Raw genomic sequence first — 19994 nt, forward strand, 5'->3', positions numbered from 1 at the left:
GCAGATAGTCACATTTGATGTAATTCAGCGCAACCACCTGCTGTTGCCAGGAATGGGATCCAGTGTGAAAGATCTCAATGTGAGAGTGGTCTTTTTTTATAAAAGATGCCACTCCCAGGTGTCTGTTATCAACTTTATAGTGTTGCAATATTCATTAATTAGTTGACTCTAGCTTGGTTTCGTGGGGGCCTTCTATAAGTTGTAAAATTTGCTGAAATATTATTGTTGTATGATGCACTTCTAGCATAAAATAATATGAATGAAAAATTAATTATACTGAGTCAATATCCTGCAGCGTTACAACATAAGGAATCTTAAAATGTTGGTCAAGTAGATTGCATTGTCCTTTGTCATTTTCCTTTCTTTGTTCATGTCGCATCGCTGACATTTACTGCCCATTCCAATTGTGCTTGAACTGAGTAACTTGATAGACCGAGTGATAGGCCAGTTAAGAGTCAACCACATTGCTGTGGGTCTGTAGTCGCATGTAGTCCAGATTGGATAGACATGACTGATCTCTTTCCTAAAGGGCATTAGTGAACAGATGATTACTTGCAACACTCGACAGTAGTTATATGGTTGCCATGGAATTAAATTCTAAGTCCAGACTTTTATTGAATTCACATTTCAACATCTGCCATTATGGGATTTGATCCATGTCCCCAGGACGTTATGCTGGGGCTCTGGGCTAATATAGTGACATTGCCACAATGCACCACCTTCCCATTGGACTTGCACTCGTCCTCAAAAGGCTAAAGTTATGGGGAGTGTGGAGGTCACCCACTTGCTGTTGAATATATAAAGCAATCATTATGTCGCTGATCAACACAGTCCCACTACATGTTAATCTTGGGGATATAGTGATGGTGATACCATTGAATTTATTAGCCTATTTTACTAGACCCCATTGATTATGTCATGTGCTACTCTTGTTTTTTTTCTATCAACTTATTTTAAAAGTCTTGTGCCTTCAGATTTCTCCATTTTTGTGCTAGTGACTATTTTTCTGCACCAACCATTTTGCCATGGAGAACTTCTCTTGTTTGGTGCTTCAGATTATTACAAATCCTTGAGTGATTTAAAAAAAAACATCTACGGAGCGAGCGAGAAACAGTAATGCTTCAAATCTAGTGTGGCTGTTCTTCAGAACTGTACTTCAGACCTGATTCTTCAAAGATTTCTTTCAAGGTTTGTCTTGATAATGGATCACTTTCAGACTGTGGTGTTGTTTGAGTACTTTATGGCAGACCTTTCACCAGCGGTGTACTGGGTGTTGGGTCCACTGCTTTTTATCATTTATATAAATGATTTGGATGTGAATATAGGAGGAATGGTTAGTAGTTTGCAGATAACACCAGAATTGGTAATGTAGTGGACAGCGAAGAAATTTATCTCGGAGTACAATGGAACCTTGATCCAATAGGCTGAGGAATGGCAGATAGAACTTAATTTAGATAAATGTAAGGTGCTGCATTTTGGAAAAGAAAATCAGGGCAGAATTTATACACTTAATGATAGTCCTGGGGAGTGTTGCTGAATAAAGATACCTTGGGGTGCAGTTTCATAGGTCCTTGAAAGTGGAGTCACAGGTAGACAGGGTAGTGAAGAAGGTGTTTGATACGATTGCCTTTATTGGTAAGTGCATTGAGTATAAAAGTTGGGAGATCGTATTGTGGCTGTACAGGATATTGGTTAGGCCACTTTTCAAATTCTGTGTTCAATCTGGTCTGCTATGTAGGAAAGATAGGCAACAGTTCAGAAAAGATTTACAAGGACGTTGCTGGAGGGTTGGAGGGTTTCAGCTATAGGGAGAGCTGAATAGGCAGGGGCTATTTTCCCTGGAGCATTGGAGGCTGAGGAGTGACCTTATAGAGGTTTATAGAATCATGAGGGGCATGGATACGGTGAATAGTCAAGGTCTGTACAATTGCAATATTTAAAAGACATCTGGATCAGTATGTGATCGCAAAGGTTTTAGACACATAGCTGAAAATGTGTTGCTGGAAAAGCGCAGCAGGTCAAGCAGCATCCAAGGAGCAGGAGAATCGACGCTTCGGGCATGAGCCTGAAGAAGGGCTCATGCCCGAAACGTCGATTCTCCTGCTCCTTGGATGCTGCCTGACCTGCTGCGCTTTTCCAGCAACACATTTTCAGCTCTGATCTCCAGCATCTACAGTCCTCACTTTCTCCTTTTAGACACATAGGCCAAATTTAGAATATCTGGCCAGCATGAATGAGTTTGACCAAAGGGCCTGCTTACGTGCTGTACATCTCTATGACTCAATTACTCTAAATTTGCTAGAGCTTTCAGAATATAACGAGCAGCGTTGGTAAAGGGGAACTGATAGATGTTAAGTTTTAGGTGGTGTTGTAGAACAGAGGGACCTAGGGTTCAGGTATGTAATTCTTTGAACGTTGCGTCACATATAGACAGGGTGGTTAAAAAGGCATTTGGCACGCTTACCTTCATTGCTCATGAAGGAGTTGGGAAGTCATGTTGAGGTTGTCCAGGACATTAGTGAGGCCTGTTCTGGAATATTATGTCTAGTTCTGGTCGCCCAGTCAAAGGAAGGATACTGTCAAACTGGAGAGGGTTCAGAAGAGATTTACCAGGATGTTGCCTGGTATGGCTTGAGTTTTAAAGAAAGACTGGGACTTGTTACACTGGAGCGTAGGAGCTTGAGAGGTGACATGAATAGAAGTTTATAAAATAATGAGAGATATAAGTATAGTTCGGATGAGACATTTGAAGATTTGGGTACACAATTTTAAGGTGAGAGGAGAGAGATTTAAAAAAGACATGAGAGGCAAATTTTTTACACAGCGTGGTTCGTGTGTATGGAATGAACTTCCTGAGGAATTGGCGGATGCGGGTACAATTATAATGTTTAAAAGACATTTTGATAAGTACATGAATAGGAAAGGTTTGGAGGGATGTGAGCTGGAAGCAGGCAGGTGGGACTGGTTAAGTTTGGGATTATATTCAGCATGGAAAGCAAATCTTATCAGGACTTAAACACTTAATGGTAAGGTCCTAGGGAGTGTTGCTGAACAAAGAGACCTTGGAGTGCAGGTTCATAGCTCCTTGAAAGTGGAGTCACAGTTGGATAGGATTATGAAGAAGGCGTTTGGTATGCTTTCCTTTATTGGTCAGAGTATTGAGTGAAGGAGTTGGCAGGTCATGTTGCGGCTGTACAGGACATTGGTTAGACCACTGTTGGAATATTGTGTGCAATTCTGATCTTCCTATCAGAAAGATGATGTGAAACTCAAAAGGGTTCAGAAAAGATTTACAAGGATGTTGCTAGGGTTGGCGTTTTTGAGCTTTAGGGAGAGGTTGAACAGGCTGGGGCACTTTTCCCTGGAGCGTCGGAGGTTGAGGGGTGAACTTATAGAGGTTAACAAAATCATGAGGGGCATGGATAGGATAAATAGACAAAGTCTTTTCTCTGGGGTTGGGGAGTCCAGAACTAGAGGGCATAGATTTAGGGTGAGAGGGGAAAGATATAAAAAAGACCCAAGGGGGCAACGTTTTCATGCAGAGAGTGGTAAGTGTATGGAATGAGCTGCCAGAGGAAGTGGTGGAGGCTGGTACAGTTGCAACATTTAAAAGGCATCTGGATGGATATATGAATAGGAAGGGTTTGGAGGGAATTGGGCTGGGTGCTGACAGGCAGGACTAGATTGGGTTGGGATATCTGGTCGGCATGGACAAGTTGGACCAAAGGGTTTGTTTCCATGCTGTACATCTCTATGATTCTATGAGTGGTTGGGGTGAAGAGTCTGTGCTGTACGACACAAGGTGTCAAAATGCTGTATGAGAAGTAAAAGAAGCTTACAAAGCTATCAGAATTATAACCACCAGGAAAGACTGAGCAAACACTGACTTTATAACCGTGTAGAGAGAAGGCAGAAGAGTGATATAGTAAAGGGGTCTAAAATCATGCAGGCTTTTGTGGGCTAGATGTAGATCAGATGTTTCTATTTATGAAGGTGTCCAAAGTGAATGGCTATAAAAATTAAATAGTCATTTATTAGCCCAATAAGAGGTTCAGATAAAAGCTGTTTTACTCAGTGTGGTTGGACAATGAATGCATTTAAGGGGAATCTATGTAAGTACTTCAGGAAGAAATAAAAGAAAAATGATGTGGCAGCAAACTCATGTGGAGCACGGTTTGATTTGATCAAATGGCCTGTTTCTTTCCTGAGATTATGTGGGCAATTTTAACTTGGAAGGTTGCCATATTTAGCATGGTTGATAGCTACATTTTAAAATTATTATGCCCCATTTACTGATTTTAATATATCATTTAGCCCAGTTAATAGGGCACGTTTTTGGTCTGTTACTCTTGAACAGTGATTAGTATGTTTGTCTGCTCTTTCTTAATTTTTCTGTAAACTGGACTTCAAAGCAAAATGTCTACTGATGTGGTGTGCTTATCACAATTGGGAACGATTTGTTATGACTCAAAGAGAACTATTACCATTTCATCTCTGACCTCACTGTACTTGAAACTGACATTGAATAATTTTGTATTTTCTGAAATGCTTGTGTTTACGGTCTGAGAAAATATAATTGAAAGTTATGATTTTGCCTGCAGAGCAACCCAAGTCATTTATGCTTGAGCAGTGCTAAGCAACTTACCACTTTTGTTGTATTGAGCTTCCTGATAATTTTATTCTTGTAATAATCTCGTTCATGATTGTCCTTTGTTGGAAAAGTTGGCTTTTTGCAAAACTTCCAATTCTTAACACTTCAAGAATAATATCATTGATTGGTGTTCTGCCATTAGACAACGAGGGCCAGATCTTTGTTATGCAACTCATGAGTAGACCATGCCTCTCAGAAGATATATTTATTTTGCTGGCTTTACACTATTTATTTTAGTATTTGCTTGAAGTGTAAACTGCGTTCAAGTGAGCTACATTTGTCAACAAAATAGGTGACTAGATTTTATCATAATTCCTTGGTCATGACTACCTCAACATTTCGTGAACATGTGAAAGATGCTGTTATACTTTTATGATAGTTCTTCATTCTTTCTAATTTCTTTCCTCTGACTTGTATGTTTATGGTTTTTCTCTTTTTGACTGTGCAGCTGTGACCAGTGTTGGAATGGCTGAATTGAAGGCACAGACTTGACCAGTGGGTGGAAACAGCAATTTTGAGATTTAACTGGCTAGACACTGCATTGAGGCGTAGAAAGGAAGGCTAGTGAGGTTGTCCTGTGCAAGAGACAAAGCCAGAGATTCGACTTTATCAACATCTGCAAGAGATTCATCAGTGAATTTCCAGACTCAGCCATTTAATTAATCCAAACTATGGGCAGTAATCTCATTTCTGCTCCTGGTATAGAGCCCTAGGTTGGTGAATTGGGAAGCATTAATATTCATTTCTGTCACTTTCTATTCAGTTCTGCAAAATCAGCTTGGAGAAGTGGCCAATCTGTTGGCAGGTTTATGGCAATTTAAGAAGAATGTTTTGTGAGTAGTACTCAGTAGGAGTAAGCTAGTAACATGGATAACTTCTACCTCCTCCACAATTGCTTTCCACCCTCATTCGAGAATTGTGGTATTGTAGATTCTTGTTGGAGGACAGAGCTGAAAGAGGAAACTAGGTGTTTTGGGAGGAGCACTGGTTTTCATCCACTGTGACCAAAGTTGGTAACACATGCCCGCTATTAGATCCATTTTACCTGATAGGGAAGGGTTTAAAAAGAACCTAGGCTGATTTAAAAATGTGAAGTGTGCCTGATTTGGAATTTGCTTACACTCCGATTGTAGTCCCTACTTCAATTGACACCAATTCTCATTCCAGTGTTTGGACTGTAGTCTTTTTCTGAGGCCTTTACTACTTTTGAGAGAACTCCACTAATCTTCTCTTCCTTAATTTTTTTTGGTATGCCTAAAAGGTTGGCACATTTCCTGGCACCTGATGTGCAGAAGGAACTGTTCAAATGTAATGCTGTCTTCAAATGATTTTCTGTGTAAATACTTAATAACGTTGAACATCATTGTGACATTGAGGCCCCAGTCAATCTATTCACCTTTCTACCTTGTTTGCTTTTATTGCAAGCTTCAAAGAATGAGTAACCCAGAAGTAGAGCTGAAAATGTGTTGCTGGAAAAGCGCAGCAGGTCAGGCAGCATCCAAGGAGCAGGAGAGTCGACGTTTCGGGCATGAGCCCTTCTTCAGGAATGAGGACACTTTCCTGCCTGACCTGCGCTTTTCCAGCAATACATGTTCAGCTCTGATCTCCAGCATCTGCAGTCCTCACTTTCTCCTAACCCAGAAGTAGACCTGGTATGAGAATAGAGAATTTTCAGCTGCTACACATCAAGATTTGGTTTCTGAGATCTGGACACTGCCTTCTTTGACCAGTTTGTTATGTACTTGGCATGTTCACAAATACCCATTAATCTGTTGAGGTGACATTCCTATGATCCCAGCATAAAGAGCTTATGTTACTTTGAGTTTTAAATAAAGTCTGTGGATTCCTAACTCTTAGTCCATTTTGTCTTTTGAAATATCCTGCTCAATGAAGGAATATATTATTTCTAATGACACGCTTCTGTATATCTAGTACTTTTGTTTTTGATTGGGTAATCTTAGTTCTTGCACGTCAGTCCCATAGTTGCAGAGTAAGGTGAGTAATGGGACTAAGTTCACATCACCCATTTTAAAGGCCTGGATCAGATTCCACCCCTCCCCCCAATCATTTTCTCCAACAACATTTATAATTATAGGAGAAAGTGAGGACTACAGTTGCTGGAGATCAGAGCTGAAAAATGTGTTGCTGTAAAAGCGCAGCAGGTCAGGCAGCATCCAAGGAGCAGGAGAATCGACATTTCGGGCATTATAATTATAGTCACCTTGAGCGTTAGGATCGTCCTTGCTACTCTTTCGAGAATTCAGAGTTTTTACAATGCAGAAGGATACCCTTCGATTCATCTCTTGATATTCATCCCTAAAGATAATGTAACCAAAACTCTAAATTACGCTAAAGTCTGTCTTTGTCGATGAGCTGGACAAGATTTAATAGAATCTTAGTTCAGTTTCTAATCAAGTGCCCTTAAAATATGTTGGGATTTGAGTAGCTTTACTGAAAGTGATTATGTACTGAACATATTACATAGTGTGATTAATAATCACACTGAGATCATGTGATACCATATCCTAATCAACTAAAATATACAAATATTCCAGAATTGCCAAGCTGGAGTACTTGTATAGGGTGTAGGTTTGCTCGCTGAGCTGTAGGTTTGATATCCAGACGTTTCATTACCTGGCTAGGTAACATCATCAGTGGCGACCTCCAAGTGAAGTGAAGCTGTTGTCTCCTGCTTTCTATTTATATCTTTCCCCTGGATGGGGTTCCTGGGGTTTATGGTGATGTCACTTCCTGTTCGTTTTCTGAGGGGTTGGTAGATGGTATCTAGATCTGTGTGTTTGCTTATGGCGTTGTGGTTGGAGTGCCAGACCTCTAGGAATTCTCTGGCATGTCTTTGCTTAGCCTGTCCCAGGATAGATGTGTTGTCCCAGTCGAAATGGTGGTTTTTTTCATCCGTATGTAGGGCTACGAGGGAGAGAGGGTCGTGTCTTTTTGTGGCTAGCTGGTGTTCATGTATCCTGGTGGCTAACTTTCTTCCTGTTTGTTCTACGTAGTGTTTATGGCAGTCCTTGCATGGAATTTTGTACATGACATTGGTTTTGTCCATGGGTTGTACTGTTAGATAGTTTGTTAGTTTTTGTTTGAGAGTGTTGATGGGTTTGTGTGCTACTAGGATTCCGAGGGGTCTTTTTCCTTTTTCTCATCAGGACTAGAATGCTAGTCAAGCTTAGAAAGAGAACACCAACTTATATAGTGTGATGAAAGGATTCTGATTTTGGACTGTGGTTGGCATGGAGATGCAGCAGGCACAAGTAAATGTGGCTTAGACTAGGCAGGCTGGTTGATCAGAGTGTTGCTTTTGATATTGTTACTATGCAGTAAATACAAGTGGTTTTCTTCACTAACAGGACACTGAGGTCAAATTAAACAGATGTTTTGTCTACCACACCAATGAGTAATATACTGAGTTTCAGTACCAGTGACATTCCAGCTATGTAGGTCATTTCCTGCAGCTGATGTACCGACTGTGCTGACCCAGCCCATGCTTGAAACCCTCCAAACCTGTGTCCAATATTACAGGTGATTCTACTATTGGAGATAATCTAGATTAGATTACTTACAGTGTGGAAACAGGCCCTTCGACCCAACAAGCCCACACCGACCCGCCAAAGCGCAACCCACCCATACCCCTACATATACCCCTTACCTAACACTACGGGCAATTTAGCATGGCCAATTCACCTGACCTGCACATCTTTGGACTGTGGGAGGAAACCGGAGCACCCGGAGGAAACCCACGCAGACACAGGGAGAACATGCAAACTTCACACAGTCAGTCGCCTGAGGCGGGAATTGAACCCAGGTCCCTGGCGCTGTGAGGCAGCAGTGCTAACCACTGTGCTACAAATTGAACCAGATACTGGATTAAGATTTACGTTTGGGCTTGCTGTATGATGTCTTTGAATATACTAGAAGCTACATATATTCATGGAAAAGACTCTGTTCATTATAGGCTAAAGGAATTTGCCTATACATTACTCGTTTTCATTGAGGAAAAGCAGAGGAAGCCTCTCACTGCCTGCTGTAATCACAGTTTACCTGCCTGGTCTGAGTTTAACTGGCTGACTTAGATTGACAACCAACAGTTTCTGAGGAGGAAGTGAGGTCTGCAGATGCTGGAGATCAGAGCTGAAAATGTGTTGCTGGAAAAGCACAGCAGGTCAGGCAGCATCCAACGAACAGGAGATTCGACGTTTCGGGCATAAGCCCTTCTTCAGGAACCAACAGTTTCTGCTCCACCTCCATAATAATTCTGATCCAATCAATCAGGAGACAGTGAGATCTGCAGGTGCTGGAGATCAGAGCTGAGTGTGTGTTGCTGGAAAAGCACAGAAAGTCAGGCAGCATCTGAGGAGCAGGAAAATTGATGTTTCGGGCCGGAGCCTTTCATCAGGTAGGAAGCTTGGAGTCTTGGGGATAGAGAGATAAATGGGAGGGGGCTGGAGCTGGGGGGAAGGTAGCTAAGAGTGCAATATGAGGATGGAGATGGGCTTAAAGGTGATAGGTCAGAGAGGAGGGTGGAGTGGATAGGTGGGTAGGAAGATTGACAGGTGGGACAGGTCATGAGGGCAGTGCTGAGTTGGAAGTTCTAAATTGGAGAAAGGCCAATTTTGATGGTATTAGGCAAGAACTTTTGAAAGCTGATTGGAGGCAGATGTTCGCAGGCAAAGGGATGGCTGGTAAATGGAAAGCCTTCAGAAATGAGATAAAAGAATCCAGAGAAAGTATATTCCTGTCAAGGTGAAAGGGAGGGCTGGTAGGTATAGGGAATGCTGGATGACTAAAGAAATTGAGGGTTTGGTTAAGAAAAAGAAGGAAGTCATGTGTCAGGTACAGACAGGATAGATCGAGTGAATCCTTAGAAGAGTATAAAGAAAGTAGGAGTATATTTAAGAGGGAAATCAAGAGGGCAAAACGCGGACATGAGATAGCTTTGGCAAATAGAATTAAGGAGAATCCAAAGGGTTTTTACGAATATATTAAGGACAAAAGGGTAACTAGGGAGAGAATAGGGCCCCTCAAAGATCAACAAGGTGACCTTTGTGTGGAGCCACAGAAAATGGGGGAGATATTAAATGAGTATTTTGCATCAGTATTTACTGTGGAAAAGGATATGGAAGATATAGACTGTAGGAAAATAGATGGTGACATCTTGCAAAATGTCCAGATTATGGAGGAGGAAGTGCTGGATGTCTTGAAACGGTTAAAGGTGGATAAATCCCCAGGACCTGATTAAGTGTACCCGAGAACTCTGTGGGAAGCTAGAGAAGTGATTGCTGGGGCTCTTGCTGAGATATTTTTATCATCGATAGTCACAGGTGAGGTGCTGGAAGACTGGAGGTTGGCAAATGTGGCGCCACTGTTTAAGAAGGGCGGTAAAGACAAGCCAGGAAACTATAGACCGGTGAGCCTGACCTCGGTGGTGGGCAAGTTGTTGGAGGGAATCCTGAGGGACAGGGTGTACATGTATTTGGAAAGGCAAGGACTGATTCGGGATAGTCAACATAGCTTTGTGCGTGGGAAATTATGTCTCATGAACTTGATTGAGATTTTTGAAGAAGTAACAAAGAAGATTGATGAGGGCAGAGCAGTAAATGTGATCTAAGGCGTTCGATAAGGTTCCCCATGGGAGACTGATTAGCAAGGTTAGATCTCATGGAATACAGGGAGAACTAGCCATTTGGATACAGGACTGGCTCAAAGATAGAAGACAGAGGGTGGTGGTAGAGGGTTGTTATTCAGACTGGAGGCCTGTGACCAGTGGAGTGCCACAAGGATCGGTGCTGGGCCCTCTACTTTTTGTCATTTACATAAATGATTTGGATGCAACATAAGAGGTACAGTTAGTAAGTTTGCAGATGACACCAAAATTGGAGGTGTAGTAGACAGCGAAGAGGGTTACCTCAGATTACAACAAGATCTGGACCAGATGGGCCACTGCGCTGAGAAGTGGCAGATGGAGTTTAATTCAGATAAATGCCAGGTGCTGCATTTTGGGAAAACAAATCTTAGCAGGACTTATACACTTAATGGTAAGGTCCTAGGGAGTGTTGCTGAAGAGAGAGATCTTGGAGTGCAGGTTCATAGCTCCTTGAAAGTGGAGTCGCAGGTATATAGGATAGTGAAGAAGGCGTTTGGTATGCTTTCCTTTATTGGTCAGAGTATTGAGTACAGGAGTTTGGAGGTCATGTTGCGGCTGTACAGGACATTGGTTAGGCCATCGTTGGAATATTGCATGCAATTCTGATCTTCCTATTGGAAAGATGTTGTGAAACTTGAAAGGGTTCAGAATATATTTACAAGGATGTTGCCAGGGTTGGAGGATCTGAGCTACAGAGAGAGGCTGAACAGGCTGGGGCTGTTTTCCCTGGAGCATCGGAGGCTGAGGGGTGACCTTATAGAGGTTTACAAAATTAAGAGGGACATGGATAGGATAAATAGACAAAGTCTTTTTCCTGGGGTCGGGGAGTCCAGAACTAGAGGGCATAGGTTTAGGGTGAGAGGGGAAAGATATAAAAGAGACCTAAAGGGCAACTTTTTCACGCAGAGAATGGTATGTGTATGGAATAAGCTGCCAGAGGATGTGGTGGAGGCTGGTACAATTGCAACATTTAAAAGGCATTTGGATGGGTCTATGAATAGGAAGGGTTTGGAGGGATATGGGCCGGGTGCTGGCAGGTGGGACTAGATTGGGTTGGGATATCTGGTCGGTGTGGATGGGTTGGACCGTAGGAACTGTTTCCATGCTGTACGTCTCTATGACTCAATAACTGGGGTAAGGTGGGAGGAGGGGAAATGAGGAAACTGGTGAAGTCCACATTGAAGCCCTGGGGTTGAAGGGTTCTGAGGAGGAAGATGAGGCGTTCTTCCTCCAGGCATTGGGTGGTGAGGGAGTGATGGTGGAGGAGCTCCAAGACCTGCATGTCATCGGCAGAGGGGGGAGCGGTGGAGTCAGTTGGTGTGGGTGTCCCGGAGATGTTCCCTAAAGCACTCTGTGCGAAGTTGTCCAGTCTCCTCAATGTAAAGGAGACCCCATCGGGAGCACCAGATACAATAAATGACGTGTGGAAGTTCAGATGAAACTTTGATGAATGTGGGCCCTTAGATGGATGAGGGGGGAAGGTGTGGGTGCAGGTTTTGCAATTCCTGCAGTGGCAGGGGAATGTGCCAGGAGGGGAGGGTGGTTTTGTTTTAGGAGGCGTGAACCTGACCACGTGATCACGGAGGGAACGGTCTTTGCAGAAAGTGAATAGGGTTGGGGAGGGAAATATATCCCTGGTTTTAATGGGTGCTTCAAGTACTTGAACTTTTTAGAATTAAAACTCTGGGGAACTCTGAGGTGTTTAGCAATGAAAATCCGATGATAATCCAAGTGAGATGCATTTGTTAAGTGTCTAGCTAATTTGCATTGAATTCATGCAAATAAATGTTGGAAACCTTGACTGGCACACAGACTGCCTCTCGCGCGAGTGCGCGCACATGCTTTTCACTCTACAAACCTAGAACAATGTAGCCCTGAAAGAGGCTGATCGCACTCATTCAAATAACAACGGAATTATCCCTACATCCCTGCCAGTTAATTATCCAATCCTTTTTTGGAACAGCAAGATCATAAGACATAGAAGTAGGCTATGTGACGCATTTTTGTGTTCACTTTGTCTATCTCAGCCTTGAATACTCTTAATCCAGCCTTGACAGGCTGAGATTCACTACCGTCTGAGATTTTAAAAAAAACTCACCTCTGTCTTAAGTTGTGGACCTTTTACTTTGAGATTATGCTCTCTGCTCCAAGATTCTCATACAAACCTTTTTGTATCTACCCTGAACCCCTTGCATCTTTCAATAAGACCTCCTCTTATTATTCTAAATTCCAACAAACCATAAGACATAGGAGTGGAAGTAAGGCCATTTGGCCCATCGAGTCCACTCCGCCATTCAATCATGGCTGATGGGCATTTCAATTCCACCTACCCTCATTCTCTCCGTAGCCCTTAATTCCTCGAGACAAGAATCTATCGATCTCTGCCTTGAAGACATTTAGCGTCCCAGCCTCCACTGCACTCTGCGGCAATGAATTCCACAGGCCCACCACTCTTTGGCTGAAGAAATGTCTCCGCATTTCTGTTCTGAATTTACCCCCTCTAATTTTAAGGCTGTGTCCACGGGTCCTAGTCTCTTCGTCTAACAGAAACAACTTCCTAGCGTCCACCCTTTCCAAGCCATGTATTATCTTGTATGTCCCTATTAAGTTTCCCCATAATCTTCTAAACTCCAATGAATACAATACAAACGTATGTTGAACCTCTCATAAGAAAATGCCTACCTACCTAGGATCAGCCTAGGTGAACCTTCTCAAGACTGCCTCCAATGCCAGAATGTCTCCCCTTAGATAAGGGGACCAAACTGTTCACAGTATGTTTGAGTCTCCTGAGTTGAGTGGACAGACTCAGCAGCTAAAGACAGAGTTTATGGCTGAGTCACTGTTCTGGATATCAGATGAACAGATTCACAGCATGGAGATAGTTGAGTAGTTGCGAAGTGATGCTGAGGTAGAGCTGCATGTTTGGAAACTGACGTGTTTTTGGGTGGTGCAGTCCATAGATGCGAAATAGAAGGGGCCAAGGATACATCCTTGAGCAACACCAGTGATAATGTCGTAGGATCAGGAAGAGAAGTGAAGCCATTCCAGCTGATTCTGTGGCTGCAACTGGATTGTCAAGAGTGCAGCTGGACAACGATGGAGAGATCTTCAATGAGGATAGAATAATCAATCTTGTTTGCAGTCACATAGGTCATTTGTGACTTTAAAGTTACAATGTAGTTAATGTTAGTGAGCTAAGTGTAAAATTTATTTTCTTGAGTCTTTTATTTTTATGAATTTTGGGATTATTATGACCTGATACAGTTTCTGATATTTACAAATCCACTAAAATGATGAAGAAAAACATGTAGAATTGACTACACCGGTTGAAATAAATAGGTGTGATATTCAGTTAAAACTTTAAGCATCCAATAATGAATGTTCGATGCACTGCCTGGTTCCAGTCTGTACCTGCGCAGATTTCTAAAGCAGAAATAATTAGGAACTGTTTGCTGAGAGGCATGGTTGAGTGTATATGTATCTTCCTTTATAACTTGTCAGGTTAGGTGACAATTCAGTAGAAAACATGAGAGCTTCATCCTTTCTTTTGGTCAGGCATTCCAGGTTGCAAACTCTGAAAGGGAAAGACTGAAAATCTGAAATATAAAGTGTTGGACATGCTTTGAAGGCCTGGCAGCATCTCTACAAAGATAAACTGAGCTAGTGTTTTAGGTCAGTCTCAGATATTACCTGACCACCTGAGTATTTCGGATTTATTATGCCTCAATTCCTGTGGTTGTAGATTTTGGTCCTTCAATCTGCTTCATCATTCAGAACCCTGCTGTAGGGGGAAAGCTAATTTCAAGTTCATTCTTGCAAATTGTTTAGAAGTTCTAGAACTTTCAAGTGTGGATAAAGCACAAGTCTGAATGCATCCAGACTGAAACTACACCCAGTTATACAGGTTATCTGCTTAATTCCTCATACTTTGGTTTTTCTGCACATCTTGCAGTAGTTGGGCCTTTTTTCTGTACAAGATTTTCAAAACTGTGAGAAGACTTTGATTGGATGACTGTGTCCTTTGAAATGGGCAAGCGAATGCAGATTTGACATACAGTTCTGTATGGAAATGAAAATTTTCACATGTAAACCACACAGGAAGGAAATATTTTACCCAGGAAAGAAAGTAAAGCATTTCCTGTCCAAAATTTTTCTCTTTTCTTCTCCTTTCCCAAAGCTAATATGCGATGGAAAGGTACTGATGTGTAACCCAACATGCCTGAGTTTAGATTTATTTTTTAAAAATTTATACTCCTGTTGTCGCCATTGCTTTAACTGCAGATTGAGAAATTACATATCTCAAAACAATTTTTTTTTAGCAGTTAATAAAGATGCAAGCTCCTAAAGGCATTTAGTTCTTCTTGTTTTAAAGTTTCAAGAGGATTTATTTGTCTTTTGATCCAATATTAATCTGGCTGAAACATTGATTTGACTCTGTTAGTACAGCACCATTTAATATGCTGATTAGAGCTGTAACATTCCAGTTTAAACCTCAGCTCTCATGATATTTACATCCACCTCTTTGGCTTTGTTTTTCAGAACCGGAACCCATCTGTGGCTGTGTACCACACAAACCGTGCCCTGTGTTACGTGAAGATGCAGCAGTTTGATAAGGCGGTGGCAGACTGTAAACATGCTCTGGAGTTGGACAGCCAGTCTGTTAAAGCCCACTTCTTCCTGGGACAGTGCCAACTGGAAATGGAGAACTACGATGAAGCTATTGGCAACCTGCAGAGAGGTCAGGAGTCATATTTTTCAGCTTCATAACCAATGGTGTTAACTGAACAACAGTAATTGGAATGACTGGATCCAATCTCTGTAGACATACCAACAAGAGCGACTAGCCATTGTGAGTGCAGAATGTGAATAATTATGAAGGCAGGTGAACCCTTGTTGAGAGCTGGTCATTTGATGTAAATTTGTACCCTTAACCTCACAATAATTTTATTGGTGGTTAAATTTTTAAAGAAACTTCCAAGGCTTTTAGATGCAATGTAATTAGTGATGACCTTAGAAAGTGGCAACCATTCGGTTTTTGTGTGTCTGGCTTTTCACAAGTATAAGAGTATGTCGTTATTGTCCATTTATTTGCCACTCACTGATCAGCATTCTCCTCACTGTCCTTGTTAACCTCCTTTGTGGTACATAGGAGTGGAATCCACATATCTTATTATCTTATTATCTGAGGAAAGTCTATCTGCCCCTGTCCTTTTCCAGTAATAAGGACTGATGGTACCCATGCTTTGTTAAATTCATTGGACTACACTGTCCAATCTTCTGTGAGAAGTTGAACAACACCAAGTTATAATCCCAACAGGTTTGGACTAGGAGAAGGGACCTGACAAAGGAGCTTGTGATTTCAAATAAACCTGTTGGGCAATAATCTGGTGTCATGTGACTTCTGACTTTGTCCATACTGGTACCTCCACATACACTTTTGTAAGTGCATTGGCTTTTATTGTCCATATTTCCACTATGTCCTTAAGCGAAGTGAGATGGTCAAACCTCAGTTGTGCTGATGATTAATGTAAACCTGAAGATTGTAATAAGACACAGTAGGCCATTCAGTCCATCGTGTCTCTGCAATCCAATGCAATCATGACTGATCTGATAATCCTCAACTTCATATCTTGCTTCTTCCCTGTAACTGTTGATTCCTTTACTGATTAAAAATCTGTCTTTCTCCAATTTGAATATACTTAATGAACCAGCCTCAACAGCCCCCTGTGCTAAAGAATTACATAAAATCACTACTCCCTGAGAAGAAAATCCTCCTCATCTCTGTCTTAAATGTGTGACCCCTTATTCTGAGATAATGCCCTCTGGCCCTAGACTCTGCCAGGATGGCTAAGAACCTTGTATATTTTAATAAGGTTGCCTCGCGATCTTCTATAGTTGCAACAATTTCAGGCCCAGTCTACTCAATCTCTTCTCAGAAGACTGTCCCTCCATATAGGGTATCAACCAGTAAGTGAAATCAATTAGCTGTGTGAATAAGGTTATGAATTTAATGTTGTGGGGTGAAATGATTTCTCATTAATAACAAGAAACTAAGCAGAACCAACACAATTAAATCAGTGCTTTATTTCAGAGCACTGTCATGTTCGAAGATGGTGAATCCCCTTGAAATTTTCTTATGTTATATTGCTCTGAGTTGATGCACTGGTTTAATTGTGTTAGTTCTGTTTAGTTTCTTGTTATTAGTGAGAAATCATTTCATTCCACAGCACTGTGTCCATAACCTTGTCCAGCATAACTGGTTGATCTTTCAAGGGAATTGAATGCCATTGTTTCAGCATTTTGAAGATCAGATGTAGTACAGGACAGGTGCAGGATAGTCCTCTTTGTGCTCTATCTCACCAATGTGCTCACACTCAGAAGATCAACTCTCATATGTTGCCTTGGCAATTTTTAAATAAACTACACTACCGGATGGGTGCAATGTTGTGTTATGGTTAAATACTGAATGGGGACAAAGTTAAAATCACTTTCATGTAATTTCATAAAAAAACCTGTTGGCTGCACTTTGAGAGAGAAACATTTATCCCATTGGATTGATAGTTAAGGGTGGGAAAATAATAAAAATTCATTGTGGCCACTCCGATGGATAAGTTGTCTGTTCTTTTCTTTTGGAACCTATGAAGAGTGGTTCCTAAAACAAGTTACTCAGCACTGTGACCAAATTAAATGTTGATGTGTAATAAATTAGGCAAGCATCAAGACAGGTACTGAAGCAGGGGAATGCAGAGAAACTTGTAGCAAAACAGATATAATCTTAAACATTTCTAATGAGGCTACTTCATAAACATTAACATTATTCTCAGTGTAATGGAATGTTATCTTCCTTCATGTGTAAACTGAACCTTTAAATTTAGAGACAAGGCTAAGTAGTGCAAGTGGTTTAAGGCTTAAATTTATTGTCTCTGAATCCTTTATCACCATCAGTTGGGTGCTCTGAACAAGCTGCCATAGTCCTATTTATGTCAAGACCCTGGTGTTGCAATCTGGTCTTGACATATGAAGCCACGTCATTGTGGAGCAGGTGGAGGGCTATACCAAATCCTTTTCTTTAAGTACACAAGTGCACAAATGTTGAGTGTATGAATGTGCTCTGGTATTTCTTACTGAAGTATTTCATGGCAATATGAAAGCACAAGTGGTGAATTTAAAAGAGGAGAAACTAGACAACTGTTTGCAAGGATTTAATCTGTGAGATTACTGTTAGGTTTCAATAAAAAACAGTATTCAGCTGATGTTGTTGTATAAGCTCTGTTCCTGAGATTTTAAAAGGGACTGTATTGTGATCTTTAACAGGCTGTTGTTAATGGTGAAAAATGGAGAGATAATGGGTTGAGCCACTGTTAATTTTGAGGATGAATAATTGATAATTGTTATGAACAGAGCAATTCCTTTCTGAGAAATATAGCAGATGAAAGCATAGCAGATGGAATGGAATGTGGCTAAATGTGGTAATGTCAGGTGAAGCAGGAATGGAGGTGCAGAGTATTTCTTGAATGGTGAGAAATTGGAAAGTGTAGATGTTAAAAATGACAGGCATGGTATTGGTCATCGCTGAAAGTTAGCATGCAGATGTCACAAGCAATTTGGAAGGTAAATGGTATATTTGCCTTTATTGCAAAAGGATTTGAATGCAGAAGCAAAAGACTCTTACTTTAACTTTGTGGAGCATGGAGAAACTGCATCTGGAGTATTGTTCCCCTTACCTAAGGAAGGATATTCTTGGCATGGAGAGAATGCAGTGGATATTAATGAGACTGATTTCTGGGATTATAGAACTGTCCTCTGAGGAGAGGTTGCAGACACTGTGCCTGTGTTCTCAGGCGTTCCAGAGGAATGAAAGACAGTCGCTTAGAAAGGTAAAATAATCTTAAAGGGTTTTTTGGAGTGGATGTAGGGAGAATGTTTGTTTATTTAGACTGTGGAATCTAGGACCAGGAGAGAGAGTCTCAAAATAAAAGGCAAGCTCTTCAGGACTGATTTGAGGAATTTCTTCAGTTGTGGTAGTTAATCTTTGGAATTCTGCATCTCAGAGGGGTGTGGAGACTCAGTCATTGGGTAAGTTGAAGCCAGAGATTGATAGATTTCTTGTTCTTTCTAATGATATCAGGATCGTGAGAATAGCACGTTAATATGGTATCAAGATAGATCGTCAGCAAGTTCCAGTATGACTGAGTCAATATGAGAGGCTGAATGGCCTGCTCCAACTTCTCTCAAGTGTGGGATTGTGGTGCATAATGGGAATGGTCAGAAACATTTTACTGTCCGTTCTGAAGACAGTTGCTTGGTTGCATTTTTTTTTAAAAATGCTTCCTTTCATCAACACTGATGTTAACTGTAGCATTTTCTAAGCAATTCTAACTATGGTCTCGGCAAAGTTGGGTCTCAAGTATGAAAGCTGTAATGTCTGTTAAGTAGTGGCTTCCCTTGTGAGAGCCCTGCTCATTATTGAAAATGTGTTGCTGGAAAAGCGCAGCAGGTCAGGCAGCATCCAAGGAGCAGGAGAATCGACGTTTTGGGCATGAGCCCTTCTTCAGGAATGAGGAAAGTGTGCCAAGCAGGCTAAGATAAAATGTAGGGAGGAGGGACTTGGGGGAGGGGCGATAGGTGGAAGGAGGTTAAGGTGAGGGTGATAGGCTGGAGTGGGGATGGGGGTGGAGATGGAGAGGTCAGGAAAAAGATTGCAGGTTAGGAAGGTGGTGCTGAGTTCGAGGGTTGGGACTGAGACAAGGTGGGGGGAGGGGAAATGAGGAAACTGGAGAAATCTGAGTTCATCCCTTGTGGTTGGAAGGTTCCTAGGCAGAAGATGAGGCGCTCTTCCTCCAGCCATCGTGTTGCTCTGGTCTGGCGATGGAGGAGTCCAAGGACCAAGCATCTGCAATCCTCACTTTCTCCCTGCTCATTAATGGGAAGCTGGGGTAATTTTTTTGCCTTCTGTTTTTATAGCTTGTATACAAACTCCCTTTTTCCAGCTTATAATCTCGCAAAAGAACAAAGACTGAATTTTGGGGATGATATACCAAGTGCCCTGAGGATGGCAAAGAAGAAGCGTTGGAACAGCATTGAAGACAAACGAATTCAGCAGGAAAATGATCTCCATGACTACCTCACCAAACTGATCCTCTCTGAAAAGGAAAGGTACGCAGTGATTAGTTTTGAGCACATCCATTTACAGACATAAATAAGTGGGCTTCATTTCAAAATACTTTGGAAAAAATGCTTAATTTTATGCTCATTAAAGTTCGGGATATTTCAAAGAAGATAAGATTATAATGAAACATCTGCGCACACGGGGCCAGATGCCGAGAGGGAGCCAGCGGCCTAACGGTATTGCTAAACTATTAATTCAAAAAGACAGATAGTATTTTGGGGACCTGGGTTCAAATGGCGCAATTTAAATTCAATAAAAATATCTGGAATTAAGAATCTACTGATGTCCATGGATCCATTGTCAGAAACAGAAATTGAGGGAAAACCTCTGCAGGTCTGGCAGTATCTATGGAGAGAAAGCAGGGTTAACATTTGCACTAAATATTGCAAAGGTTGTAGGCCCTGAGAACATTCCAACAATAGTACCAAAGACTAGTGCTCCAGAATGTGTTGTTCCCCTAGTAAAATTGTTCCAGTACGGTTACAACACAGGCATCTATCTGCCAATGCAGA

General features: G+C 41.5%; 1 protein-coding gene across 2 annotated transcripts in view; it reads left to right on the forward strand.

Annotated features, from left to right (window-relative positions):
• The window catches only part of stub1 (STIP1 homology and U-Box containing protein 1), a 44191-nt gene that overhangs the window by 5508 nt on the left and 18689 nt on the right, over window positions 1-19994 (forward strand). For both annotated transcript variants that reach the window (XM_060840471.1, XM_060840472.1), the window contains exons 2-3: window positions 14853-15051; window positions 19304-19469. In XM_060840471.1, coding sequence (XP_060696454.1) covers window positions 14853-15051; window positions 19304-19469 — 365 coding nt within the window. The remainder of the gene's footprint in view (window positions 1-14852; window positions 15052-19303; window positions 19470-19994) is intronic.

The sequence above is a fragment of the Hemiscyllium ocellatum genome, chromosome 20 (assembly GCF_020745735.1).
Source record: "Hemiscyllium ocellatum isolate sHemOce1 chromosome 20, sHemOce1.pat.X.cur, whole genome shotgun sequence".
In the NCBI taxonomy this organism is placed as follows: Eukaryota; Metazoa; Chordata; class Chondrichthyes; order Orectolobiformes; family Hemiscylliidae; genus Hemiscyllium; species Hemiscyllium ocellatum.